A 14455-nucleotide genomic window follows, 5' to 3' on the forward strand; every position below is an offset into this window, starting at 1 on the left:
CTGCGTTGAGTCATGATGACAATCACGGCAGCTGACCTTCCCTCAGACACTTAAAGGGTTAAATCTGTTCTGAAACTGAGATTGATTGTTTATTTACCCCCCGTGTGAGTAGATTTTCTCTTCTTCGGTGTCTGACTCTGACTCTGTCTCATGTGCGTGATGTTATGAACTTCTAAAGCTCGCAGGAGCGACTGAAGTGGCCTAGTTTGACTCGTGTTGTCAAAAACTCGGACCTCACCTCCTCGGCGCTCTTCCTCAGCGCTTTTTCTCGCTCGTACTGGGTCATGAGCTGCTCGTTGTCCTCCTTGAGCAGCTCCAGCTCCACCTCATGCTCCTGGTTCTCCGCGAACACCGAGTCTAAGTTCTCCAGAACCGCCACGACGAGCGGCATGAGTTCCTTCACCACGTCTTCGTCGTATTTACCGATCATCCGCTCGAACTCGCGGTAGATGGAGCTCGCCAAGCCGGACACCCGCTCGGACATCATCGCCGAGGAGCCCGGGTCCTCCTGGTAAAGGACACCGTCCTCTAACTCCATTTCCCTCGTTTTATCCCGCTGTCTGGACCTCCGGAGGCTTACTTTAAGACGCTCTCCTCTCGCTAGCAGCTCGCTCGCTAACTGTCCGGATCTCTGTTTACTTCGCGACGTCTGCAGCCGTTGGACTACATTTACGAGTAACTTTTAGGAAGCCACTCCGACGTAAAGAGAGAGAAAATCTGCTCCGTTGCCGAGCTGACCGTACCCGGTCCTCGAGGACAGTTATTTGACCGGGTTAATCTGCACTAAACTGCGGTGGTTAAGTACAGTCCCGACGGCAGACGACTAGTGGACCTGACCGTCACATGATGACGTCACGCCCCAGAAGCGAGAAGGGCGGCGCGAGGCAGAGAGACGCGCAACTTTTATTGGACTCTAGCAGTTGGCGTTTAATTATTTGCATATAAATACTGCATTAAACTGTTTGCTTTTTGATTGAAAAAAAAAAAACACATTTAATTTTCTGCACGTGCTCTAAGAAGGAATCAACAAGTGACCACAGTTTTCTTTACAAACTATTTTCACGAACTATATAGAAAAATAAATAAACAAACACATATTTATATATTTTAGCGTTTTGATTTTTAATGTTTGTTTTTATTTACATGTAATATATATATATAGATATATATATATATTATATATATTATATATATATATATATAGTGCAATACAATTTTTTATCTAATTATTTACAGGATGTGAAGATTAATTAATAGTAATTCATTGCAAATTTATTGCACATTAAACTTGGCTGAGAAATTACTCCCAAAAGATCATTTAACCTCATTATTTTGTTAAATGCATCAAATACACATAACAAAAAGTAGCATTAAAAAAAAATGTTTTAGTGCATTATAGTTTTATTTTTTTTAATGAATATGCATTTTTATTTCCTTGTTTATTTTATTTAAGTGTTCCTGTAGCTCAAGTGGTAGAGCATTGCGTTAACAAGATATGATAAAAATTAACATGATAGATAAAAATTGATAGCCTGAATGCACTGTAACACGCTTTGGATAAAAGCGTCTGCTAAATGCATTAATTTAATTTATTTTATAAATATGGAAATATTAAATCATTTTTTAATGAAATGATACTCTAAATAAGAAACGAAGACTATGTGGCAGTAAATTAATGTAGTGAATAGAAAGACCTAATATATACAACTTATATATATACACACACACACACACATATATGTACACTATATATATTTATATAAATATATATACAAGATTAATTTCTTCACCACCAATGATATTCTGTTTCCTATATAACTTGGATTTATTATTTGCCAGAACCAAGAAAACAAAAAAACATGCACTTTTCATAGTCTCACTTTTTTACAACTTGAACAGACCATCTTTTCCTCAGCCTTTTTATTTTTAGAAATGCATGATATCCTGAAAAGGGCACAGTGGAGTAAATGAAGAGACTCTCGTCTACATCAGAAGGAAGGTTTTCATGCGTTTGGTGCCATGCATCAAAGTCTCATATGGCGTTTTGCCAATCCTCATTTGGCGAAGATACATCACAAAAAACATCACGCCACCAGTACACTGATAATACTGACACTTTCTTGCTCGAGTCCTCACTGAACGATCACAAAAACAAAAGTCACTCTTACAGCTGAACAACACAGCACTGCAAATAATGTGATGCGATGATAACGTTTATGGATGATGGGAATATATGGCAGTTCATGATCACTTTAAAAAGCAGACACACTAACGGGAGTATAAATGCACAAATAAATACACTAAATGAATCGAGGAGTCCAGGAAATCTTGCTCCTGACAGTCTTTGTGAAGCTCAGATGACGTTCAGGTGGCTGTTGCTCGTGGAGGACGGGCAGAGAGCAAACGGCTGTTCACGGGTCAGACTGCGCAGAGCACGCAGAACCACATCAGGCATGTGATCGGCGACCATCCGCGGGCTGATCAGAACATTACGGAACGATGTCTCGCTCGACCACTCGGCACGGTATCTCACCGGAGCGAAGCAGTGTCTGTGTAGAGAGAGAGAGAGAGACGTCAAAGATTTTAATAAAGAAAGACACGGATCAATTTAACTTTTTTTTAAATTATTTTTATTATATACTTAATTTAATTATTTTTTAATTTATTTTGTTTTAATTTTTTTTTAATTAAATTTGTTTTAATTTTTTTAAATTATTTTATTTATTTATTTTTTTATTTTTTTTTATTATTTTTTTTTTTATTGATGGTAGTAATTGTTGTTTTTGTTTTATTATATATTTTTTTAATTATTAACTACTGTGTAATAATTAAATTTTTAATTCCAGACATAAAATGTATTTTGTTTTACATTATTTTATTTAATAATTTTTTCAGCCATTATTTTAAATTACAGATAGAAATAAATGTCATTGTTTTATAATATATATTTTTAATTATTAACTACTGTTTAATAATTACATTTTTAAATCATATATTTTATTTAATCATTTTTTCAGCCATTATTTTTAATTATTAAATAAATGTCATTGTTTTATTTTTTTTAATTATTAACTACTGTTTAATAATTACATTTTTAATTACAGACATGAATAAAATGTATTTTTTTTACATTATTTTATTTAATGATTTTTTCACCCATTATTTTTAATTATTATTTTTTAATTACAGATAGAAATAAATGTCATTGTTTTATTATATATATATTTTTTAATTATTAACTACATTTTTAAATCACAGACATTAATAAAATGTAATTTTTTTTACATTACATTATTTAATAATTTTTTCAGCCATTATTTTTAATTATTATTTTTTAAATTACAGATAGAAATAAATGTCATTGTTTTATTATATATTTTTTAATTATAAACTAACATTTAATAATTAAATTTTTAATTCCAGACATGAATAAAATGTATATTTTTTACATTATTTTATTTAATAATTTTTTCAGCCATTATTTTTAACTATTATTTTTTAAATTACAGATAGAAATAAATGTCATTGTTTTATTATATATTTTTTTAATTATTAACTACCATTTAATAATTAAATTTTTTATTCCAGACATGAATAAATTTAAACATTTTTAATATTTTATTAAATTACCTTTAACTATTTTAAATTATATTTTTAATAACAGACATATTTAATTGTTTTTTATTATATATATTATTTTTTATTCTAACTGATGAAGTGTGACAAGCTATTAATAAGACAGGAAAATAAAAAATATCAATAGGAGTTATTATATTAAGGCTGGGCAGTATTACAATATTTACCATGTGACAGTAAAAGTACAGTTTTATATCCGTGTAGTTATCAGTCGTAGGACTGCTTTATAGCGTCACAGGTGTTTGTACAGTACGTCTGCTATTTTATCAAGAAGTCTGTCTTGTCGTATACACTGTATAATATCATTTTCATCAGTGTGTGCTGACCTGCGAGCCGGCCCGTCCTCGGTGATGTGCAGGATGCGTCCGGGCAGGTACAGGGGCAGGTGTGTGGGGTGTGCGGGCGAGTCGTCGGAGGACAGGCTCTGGTAGGTGTTTGAGCGCTGCACTAACAGACTCTCCTCGCCCAGCAGCGGCTGGTTAAGCACCTCCTCCCGCCGGTTCTCCAGCTCCGTAGGGAAATCATCCGGATCTCCTCCGAACAGCTCGTACCAGCAGCCGCGCATTAAGATCTTATACTGAGAGACAGAAACGTATCACTGATAGAGCAACGGCGGGCAGAGTGTCAGATTCACACGGCGTGAGCGACCTCACCTTTGGCTTACTGCAGTTAGAAACCATTTTTAGTAATCTTCTTTTCAAGTCTTCCATGTTAGGGATACTCAATCTACAGAAACAAAACACGAACCAATGGAAGTGAGAAAAAAGGAGCCAGAAACAGGCTCTTTAAATATAGCCACGCTTTTATCAAGCACGCATCTGACGGATGACCGTGTGGCCGTTTGATTAAATCTCACCTGGGTACAAGATCTTTTCCGAGCACCACTGAGACGACAAACTGCTTCGAGTAATCAGCCACCGCTTTACTGAAGAGAGAAAGGAGACACGAGTCTAAAAGTGCTGTTTACTGACAAAATACTATGCGTGTTTCTTTGGACGTGCACAATGATAATTGCAAACCGTGCTTTTATAAAACAGCTGCATGTGTTTCAGGATTGCAGTTTAGGACTGTTAAGCAAAGCTCGCTGAAAAACTGTGCAAGTGCTGAGTGGTTTACCTCATCAGGCCCCCTGGTGGAGAGAAGGCGTAGCACTGGAGTGTGGGATGTGTGCTGCGCAGGAGAACGGCCAGCAGAGACGCCGCGCCCGCTCCCAGACTGTGTCCACAGATCACCAGCTTATACTCCTGCACACAAGCACAAGACAAACCTTGATTGGGCTGCTGGTTCTCCCGCTGGATGATGAAAGCGCAGCAGAACCGCTCTCACAGGTGCGATGTTGAACGCCTGACTCAGAATCCCGTCGTTCACTAGTCTCTTGTAGATGTAATGTGCAGCTTGAGAAATGCCCTGCGATAGAGAGACATTCCGGCAGACATAAGCATTCAGAGAGAGAGAGATAAGTGATGTGTGGGTGTATTGTTTTGATGATTTTAATGTTTTGTCACCTTGTGAGCGTAGCAGGTTCCCGAGACGCCTTCGACGGACAGATTCTCACATTCAGCCGAGAGATCCGTCAACACATCCTGCAAACACAAAACCATCAAATCCACTGAAATACAGAGAGATTATTTAGGAAATAATCAATAAATAATTCTACACTGTTTTTTTTTCTAAATAAATAAAACGTTAAACAACTAAAATCAATCTTTAGGCAGCACGACATTATGAAAAAGGAATATTTATTACAAGATTCGCTAATTAATCTGTGTTATAATAAAGAGTAATTGTTCATTGTATATCAATTATTTATTTATACATCATTTATTATTCTTTTTTAATATTCATTAATAAATATATATTTTTTATAGTAGTTCAGAGATTAATAACTAATTGTTAAAACTATAAATAATTCAAACTAATTGTTTTTAAAAATTGTTTTAAATGCTACAAGAGGATTTAGGCAATAAAACATTACGAACAGTATGAAAAATTTATATTTATTTCTGAAAAATGTATTTTTTGTAATATGTTTTTTTATTTAGAAAGAACTCTTGTATAAATAAATAAATATATATTTTTAAATAAGTTATTTTATTTTTTTACATTTTATTTATTTATCATTTAATAAAAACATCATTTTATGATAGGTAAAATTGGTTAACTAAACATTTGTTAAACAACTTTTAATTAGGATTTTTTAACTTTTTTTAAATAAAAAAATATGTTTAAAACTTTAAATGAATAACTGCTGTCATTGTTAGTTCATGTTAACTAATGCAGTTCAGTAAAGTTAACAAATAAGATCATACTATTAAATGTAAGATATTAACTTTAAGTGAGTGTTATACAGCAACAACAAAAAGAAGTAATAAAATTATTTAAATATTAGTAAATGAGAGTGTTCAGTTCCTTGATTCTGATTGGTTGAGCCGCGTCTGCAGCTGCTGTAAATTACAAACACACACCTTTGTTTACTTCTGTGTGTTGCTCGGCAACCACTTTGTAAGAATCATTACGCCTGTGGCATGAACAGCACAGGGTGAGTAACTCTCAATCCTAAATATGAGCGATATTAAACGCCCAGGAAACAACACTAATATCAACTTTCCATGCAAACTCTGTGAAATGGCTCATTTGAAAATGAAATGATCTCGACAGTAGCAAATAAAAGGTGTGCTCAGGAACGACTGGCAAGCAGCGAGAGTGTGATTTGTTTAGGGAAATAACAGCCTGACTGTCCAGAAGAAACACACCTGCGGATCACACACTAGTGAAGTCGTGTCAGGACTCACCTTCAGCGACAGCGTTCCCCTCACAGCCACCAGGACCGCCTCTCTCTTGTGATCTAACGCCACGTAAAACGGGATCTCGTAGATCTAGAGTAAACAGACACTGCTGGAGGTTGGACTGCACAATATTGGAGTAAATAGAGTTTAAAAATCAATCTCGTTCTACTTGAGTTTGTATAGGCCACATTCACACTGTTTTAACCAATTCAGTATCCTTATAAAGTTTTATTGTGATTATTATTAAATTCAATAATACAGTAATAACAACCCTTGTGAGACAATAAAAATAAAAAAAAGTTACAAAGTGGTTCTTAGAGGGCAAAAATGTCTGTCAAAGAAAAAAGAAAAAAAACGTCCTAAAAATATTATATTATTGATCTTTTTATCAACATCAGTTCTGATAAAAATTCCAAAAAATCTTTGGAAGATATTACAGTCTTGGATTTGTTAATGATCAGCAACAACACTAATTTTAATGCAATTTTTTTTTTTTTGTTCAGTGTCAGATTATTAATATATATATATATATATATATGAGTATATGTTCCACAGGCCAAACCTGAGAAAATGGTGCCATCAAGACAAAAACTGTAAAAAACTAAATAAAATAAAAATAAAAGTTGTAAAACGTGTTTTGTAGGTAAATGCTTATAATGTGTTTTCATTAAGATTAATTTTTTATAATAATAGTATAGTTATTTTTTGATTATTTTTATTACAACAAAATTAATCATTCTGTTGGCTTTTACAATTGAATTTTTTCTGTTGGATTTTTTTTTTTACAATTTTTTTTTTTAAATTTTGTTTTAATAATTGTTTTAATTATATTTTTTGTTGGCTTTACAATTACATTTTTTTTTTACAATTTTACTGTATATATATATATATATATATTATATATATATATATATAATATATATATAATATAAATGATGTACAAGTATAAATATACGTATATACACATACAAATATTTTTTCAAATATAATCATATATGTATGTGTATTTACATATACACAATGCAAACACATATAGTGTGTAAACATCAGCTTTTATTTTGATTGTGATTAATCATTTTGCAGCCCTAGATTCATGAAAATAATGAGACTGAAGTAAATGAGTATACACAAAAATACACATTTTTGACTCATATATACAGTACAGACCAAAAGTTTGGAAACATTACTTTTTTTAATGTTTTTGAAAGAAGTCTCTTCTGCTCATCAAGCCTGCATTTATTTGATCAAAAATACAGAAAAAACAGTAATATTGTGAAATATTATTATCAACTTAAAATAATAGTTTTCTATTTGAATATACTTTAAAAAAAATAATTTATTCCTGTGATGCAAAGCTGAATTTCCAGCATCATTACTCCAGCCTTCAGTGTCACATGTAACATCCAGTCTATCACATGATCATTTAGAAATCATTCTAATATTCTGATTTATTATGAGTGTTGGAAAAAACAGTTCTGCTGTCTAATATATTTGATGAATAAAAGGTTTAAAAAGAACTGCATTTTATTCAAAATAAGAAATAAAAAATTATAATAAATATATATTCTAATAATATATTTCTTTACTATCACTTTTTTATCAATTTAACACATCCTTGCTGAATAAAAGTATTGATTTTATTTTAAAAAAAAGAAAGAAAAAAAAATTACTGACTTGCAATTACTGACCAGTAGTGTAAATATTTGTTATTACAAAATATTTATATTTTAAAAAAAAACATAGCTCTTTTTTTTTTTTTTTACTTTTTATTCATCAAAGTATCCTAAAAAAGTATCACATGTTCTGAAAAAATATTAAGCAGCAGAACTGTTTCCAACTTTGATAATGAATCATCATATTAGAATGATTTCTAAAGGATCATGTGATAATGATCCTAAAAATTCAGCTTTGCATCACAGAAATAAATGATAATTTAAAGTATAATAAATTTTAAAAACAATTATTTTAAATTGTAATAATATATCACAATATTACTGTTTTTTCTGTATTTTTGATCAAATAAATGCAGGCTTGATGAGCAGAAGAAACTTCTTTCAAAAACATTAAAAATAGTAATGTTTCCAAACTTTTGGTCTGTACTGTATATATATATAAATGAAAAAGATAAAAAATGTCTCTAAGGATGCACAAGGGATAATTTGTGATCAATTTGTGTTTATTTGGTGGGTAGCCATCAAATAAAAGAGAAAAAAATTGGTTTTAGAGTAAAGCCCCACTGAAACATAGAATCATTCTAAAAACTTTGGATTTATTTAATTCAATCACAGCCAGTGCAATTTGAAAATCCCAAAGCCATATCATTTTTATTTCTGAAGGACAGTGGCGTCACCTGGTTATGAAAGCTGATGTGGATGAAGTCTCTGTACTGCAGGCCCGTGCTCTGTAAGATGGAGGTGAAATGGCAGCCAAGGCTGTCTCCTCCGACCAGATCGTACTCCGCCTGACGGCTTCGACAGCTGAAACACAGATTCAGATGAGTGCAGCTCTGTATTTAACTCTGTCAGGCTTCAGCTGGAGAATGTCACACGCACCAGTCTCCGCTGAGTTTGCAGAGGCCCGTGAGCGGGTTGGAGTAGACGTATAGAGGCCATCCGTACGCAGCCGCTGCAAACTTCATAAAGTGAGCGGCCTTCTCAAGCTCAACCTCCAGATCCTCCCTCTGAGAAAACACGCGTGTGAGCTCACACAGACACAAACTACACTGCACATGCATCAGCTCCGGCGGTAATAGACTCACTATAGGAGAGGACGGGCTGTGGGACAGCACCTCATCAGGGTCCCTGCAGTGCTCCATTTTGTCCTGTTCCTGATGCAGAAGAGCCAGACCAGCCGCGATGTCACTGGGAACCAGGTCTGTGTCCTGGAAACAAGACAATGCGCCATAGCAACGGACACCACTAATATATATATACACACTATTGGTCAAAAGTTTGGGATCAGTAAGACTTTTTGTTTTTGATGTTTTTTAAAGAAGTCTCTTATGCTCAAAAATACAGAAAAAAACAGTAATCTTGCAAAATGTTATTACAATATGAAATAATGGTTTCTATTTGAATATCCTTTAAAATATAATTTATTTCTGTGATGCAAAGCTGAATTTCCATCAGCCATTCCTCCAGTATAAAGTGTCACGCGATCCTCCAGAAATCATTCTAATATGCTGATTTATTATTAGAATTATCAATGTTGACAACAGCTGTGCTGCCAAATATATTTTTTGGAAACTGCAATACTTTTTTCAGGATTCTTTGATGAATAAAAAAATTCAAAAGAACAGCATTTATCAAAAATATAAATCTGTGATCACTTCTTAATTTAACACATCCTTGCTGAATAAAAGTTTACATTTCTTTCAAAAAAAAAGAAAGAATAAAAATTCTTTCCAAAAGACTCCAAACTTTTGAACGGTAGTGTGTATTGTTAGAAAAGATTTCTATTTTAAATAAATGTTCTTCTTTTTAACTTTTTATCCATCAAAGAATCTTAGAAAAATGTATCACAGCTTCCAAAATAATATTAAGCAGCACAAGAGTTTCCAGCACTGATAATAAAACAGAATTTCTGATTTCTGAAGATCATGTGACACTGAAGAGTAATGATGCTGAAAATACAGCTTTGATCACATGAATAAATTAGATTTTAACATATATTCAAATAGAAAAACGTTATTTTACAGCATAATAATATTTCACAATATTATATTTATTCCTGTATTTTTTAATCAAATAAATGCAGCCTTGATGAGCAGAAGAAACTCCTTTAAACAACATTAAAAATCATTCTGATTCCAAACTGTTGACCAGTACAGTATATACAGTAATCAACATTTAAAGTGGATCAAAAAAAGTTCATAAAAGTTGTCCTAATATAAGAACAGGTATTGTTTTGGTTTTAGGACAACTATACTATTGACTACATACGCACATACATATATATATATATAGTCACTATATATATACACATACATATACACTACATATATATACAGTACTGTGCAAAAATCTTAGGCACATTAGTATTTTCACCCCAAAAAGGGTTTCAAGTCAGTTATTTCTATCTTTTGCTGTAGTGTGTCAGTAGAAAATATCAGTTTACATTTCTAAACATTAATTTTGCCATTAATTTTAATAATAATCTAGTGAGATTTTTGAACACATGAAGATCTGATCTCACCATCATCGAATCTGTCTGTGATTACATGAAGAAACAGATGAAACTGAGACACACTAAATCCAGAAGAACTGTAGCAACGTCTTCAAGACATTTTAAGAAACCTGCCTCCAAAAGCTACAGCACTGTGAGAAGTTTTAGGCACTTGTGTAAATATGCTCTAAATTAAGGATGCCTTCAAAAATATTTTATTTATCAATTAAGTTCTATTAACTAAATCAAATCCATATTTGGTGTGACCAGCCTTTGCATTTAAAGCAGCTTTTGTCCAGGTGCACTTGCACATTGTTTTTCAGGCAGCTTTGCAGGAAGGTTTCTTCAAGCGTCTTCTGGATTTAGTGTGTCTCAGTTTCATCTGTTTCTTCATGTAATCACAGACAGATTCGATGATGTGAGATCAGATCTCTGTGTGGAGCACCGGCTGCTGTCAGACTGAAAAATCTCACTAGATTATTATTAAAATTAATGACAAAATGAATGTTTGGAAATTTAAACTGATATTTTCTACTGACACACTACAGCAAAAGATAGAAGCTTAAAACCCTTTTTTGGGGTGAAAACACTAACGTGCCTAAGACTTTTGCACAGTAGTGTGTGTGTATATATATATATAGTTAGAGCACCCTCACTAATTTAAGGAGCACCCTTAGTGATTTGATTCTGGAGCCGGGTCTGAGGAGATTTCTGTGAACTGTGTGACTTTTCAGTGTAATGTGTTAAAGACAACGGACCAGGAAGAATCCGCTGACGAGCTGGGCGATGCTGGAGAAGGCGGCGCGGTGGTTGTTGTCCTGCGGCAGGCAGCAGCACAGCAGACGCAGACGGCTCTCCCAAACCCGCGACGCCACCGTGTGCGCCGTGTAGAAGAGCTGAGACGACTCGCTGCTCTCCAGATCCCTCACCCCCCGCGGAGCGTCTGGAGGAGCGCCCGGCCTCTGACTGCCCAGAGGATCGAACACAACCAGCACACCCACCACCATCGACAGGAGGATGATCCAGCTGAGGACACACACACACACACACACACACTCTTTATCCTGCAGAAAGACTGTGTTTGTACGATTACCAGAGCTTACAATCAATCTATGAGTCATTCAAGGCCAGCTTCCAGTAAACACACCGAATCACACAAATGAGAATGTGTTCAAGATAAACTCCGTTTAATACATTTTGGCATATAATTTTGCATTCTGAAAGACTGACAGTTTTATAGTATGATCTGACTTTATAAACTCGTGCTGAATCTACAAGAAAGAGCATTTGATCCTGATATTTCTACAAATAAAAAACTAAATCATCCACTCTCAAAAATAACAGAGTTAACTTGAGAAATTAACTTATCCTTCTCTTGAAAGGACGATGATGTTTTGATTTAGGGAATAGATCATTACTTTAAAAGTGGAAATATATGCAGCTGCAACAGGGTTGAGACACAAGCCTATTCAATAATAAAGAATAAATGTATTGTATAAAAAATATAAAAGAGAGAAGACTAGCTTTTATGGGCTTTTATTTTGTTTTAATCACAGTTTGCATGAGGACAGGACAAATCCACATGCGTTTAGAACAATGTCTGTATTGAAAACATGGTAAAAGTAATTCAACTCATTTTGTAAACAACAAAATTGTTTTTTTTAAGTCTCCTCTGCTCATTTAATTTGATCAAAAATACAGAAAAAGTGAAATATTTTTACATTTTAAAATATCAGTGTTCTGTGTGAATATGTAGTAAGCTATAATTTATTTCTGTGATGTGCAGCTGTATTTTCAGCATCATTGCTCCAGTCTTCAGCGTCACATGATCTTCAGAAATCATTCTAATATGATGATTTGCTGCTCAAGAAATATTTCTGATTATCATCAACGTTGAAAACAGTCGTGCCGCACGATATTTTTGTGGAAACTGTGATGCATTTTATTTTTAAAGGACTCTTTGACGAATAAATTCAACACAACAGCATTTTTTGCAACGTTATAAATGTCTTCACTCCCACTTCTGATCAATCTGATGCATCCTTGCCAAATTAAACTATAAATGATTTGTTTTTCCTTACCTGGAAACCACAGCTGCGATCACAGCCCCGACCTCCTCCGGCTTGCACCCTGTGCTGCTGTCAGACACCCAGACGGCCCCCAGACAGGCCCACACGAGCTCGGGGACGTACAGGAGGGCCCGCAGATACACCAGAGCTGGCACAGAGCGCCGAGGACCCGGATTCATGATGGTCCCTAAACCAAACCACAGCAGCGTCACACCGACAAACCCTCCAGACGAGAAGAAACCACGGCACACGCCCGCTCACTCACCTTGAGCACTGATGTAAACGATTGCACAGAGTGTCAAAATAATCACACCCAACAGAACGAGAAGAACTACCAGGTAATTATGCAAATATGTGCCACCTTGACAGTCAAACCGTCCTTTATGATTGGTGTAGACAACTAAAGTCACAATCCACCTAAGAGATGACAAGTAATGTGAGCATTTAACACACAAGAGCAAACATTAGATCATTAGTATGGTATTAACATATATTTATGAGCATGCAGTTGTGAATATCTTATCATTATCACCCCCACAAATCATTTTTGGTATTTCTAGTAGCATGGTGTGTTTACTATGGTATTGAACACTTCCTACTCGTGTAGGAAGGTTAAAAAGATCGATGTTTACAAGTGTCTCACCACACAGCTCTGATAAATAACTCGAAGGCACCAGGAAACACAAGATCATCGCTGGCGATCCGCCATCTGCGTCCAAACACCACCATCGCCGGCATCCTGAGCGCGCTCTCTTCTCAAATCAACACAGGTCTCCTTTCGCGATCGTTTATGTATGACAGCGAGCACTGCAAGACCATATTACTCTGCCAGACGGGAACTGCTCTCCTGTTCTTTATAAAGTGACATGTTGGTAATTAACGCCTCTTTCGCTGACGTCTGACTTGAAGAAAAATCTCAGCTCGCTTTGTTTTCCTGCTCTGTGTAGCAACCAAATGCGTCCGACTCCGAGTTCCACGAGATAAATAGTTCCGTGCGGAATTCAAGTAGGTCTAATAATAACGTAACGGTTTTAAACATCGAATCTAAATTTACTTATGCTTATTGAAAAGTAATTCAGAATATACGTTAATTAATTAATTAAATATATATACATTTTATTAATCCATATATATTTTTTATTTATTTATGTATATTATTTTTAAATGTTTTATTTTCCAAATTTGAAGTTGATGTGAAAAAAAATTGAGGTTTTTGTTTAGGGCGTCATACTACAAACAGCCACTGGGAGCGATCAAAACTACTTTGAAATTTGCTTAATGAACTTCTGTCAAAAATTATTTGAAATTTGTTTAATGAAGTTATTTTTAACTTTCCAATGATATGTTTGTTGCCAAGATTATAAAAAGATTTGATTCTAAAAGACAGTAATGCATTTTGTAATATGACACTTGACACTGCCCACTAAGAGGAGGCCGCCATAAGATTTTAAAGTATCATTTCCATGGTAACGCAATGTCCGATTAAAAAAATTTATTAAATATATATACATTTTATTAATATTATAAAATATTTTCTAAAATATATATACAATATATATATGCGTTTACACGGCAGGCAGAATTTTAATTTTGGTTTGTTTATAGAAAGGTTTATTGCACCCTTCTCAAACCAATTACAATTTCATTCGGTTTGCGTATTTTTATTCCGATTGAGGTGTTTATATGGAGCATTTTCATTCGGATTGGACTTTTAACCCTTTAACTGTCACCCCCCATTTTTTAAAATAGGCATTAAAGTGCACTATCCAAATTTAAATTGTTGTAATTTATGAACACTTT

The 14455-nt window shown here is 34.1% G+C and overlaps 2 protein-coding genes across 12 annotated transcripts in view; both read right to left on the reverse strand.

Moving 5' to 3' along the window:
* Positions 1-1077, reverse strand: part of spag9b (sperm associated antigen 9b) — a 55612-nt gene extending 54535 nt beyond the window's left edge. For all 11 annotated transcript variants that reach the window (XM_042734911.1, XM_042734914.1, XM_042734910.1 and 8 more), the window contains exon 1: positions 239-1077. In XM_042734911.1, coding sequence (XP_042590845.1) covers positions 239-538 — 300 coding nt within the window. In that variant the 5' untranslated portion in view covers positions 539-1077. The remainder of the gene's footprint in view (positions 1-238) is intronic.
* Positions 1078-1734: 657 nt separating this feature from the next.
* On the reverse strand, positions 1735-13625 carry daglb (diacylglycerol lipase, beta). Its single transcript, XM_042734918.1, has 15 exons — positions 13299-13625; positions 12921-13072; positions 12668-12842; positions 11345-11612; positions 9181-9303; positions 8975-9102; positions 8773-8899; positions 6429-6512; positions 5142-5219; positions 4963-5043; positions 4753-4880; positions 4493-4561; positions 4290-4362; positions 3963-4213; positions 1735-2549 (listed from the first exon to the last, which is right to left on the reverse strand). Exons 1-15 carry the CDS (start codon positions 13391-13393, stop codon positions 2354-2356), a joined length of 2028 nt encoding a protein of 675 aa, XP_042590852.1. The 5' UTR covers positions 13394-13625; the 3' UTR covers positions 1735-2353.
* Between the last annotated feature and the right edge of the window lie 830 nt (positions 13626-14455).

Source organism: Cyprinus carpio, chromosome B12 (genome assembly GCF_018340385.1).
Source record: "Cyprinus carpio isolate SPL01 chromosome B12, ASM1834038v1, whole genome shotgun sequence".
NCBI classification, from domain to species: Eukaryota; Metazoa; Chordata; class Actinopteri; order Cypriniformes; family Cyprinidae; genus Cyprinus; species Cyprinus carpio.

Coding starts and splice junctions, on each gene's coding strand:
- daglb (XM_042734918.1), bottom strand. CDS start 13,393: ATGCCGGCGATGGTGGTGTTTGGACGCAGATGGCGGATCGCCAGCGAT. Junction 13,073..13,298: donor TTATTTATCAGAGCTGTGTG/GTGAGACACTTG, acceptor GTCATCTCTTAG/GTGGATTGTGACTTTAGTTG. Junction 5,044..5,141: donor GAACCTGCTACGCTCACAAG/GTGACAAAACAT, acceptor TCTCTATCGCAG/GGCATTTCTCAAGCTGCACA.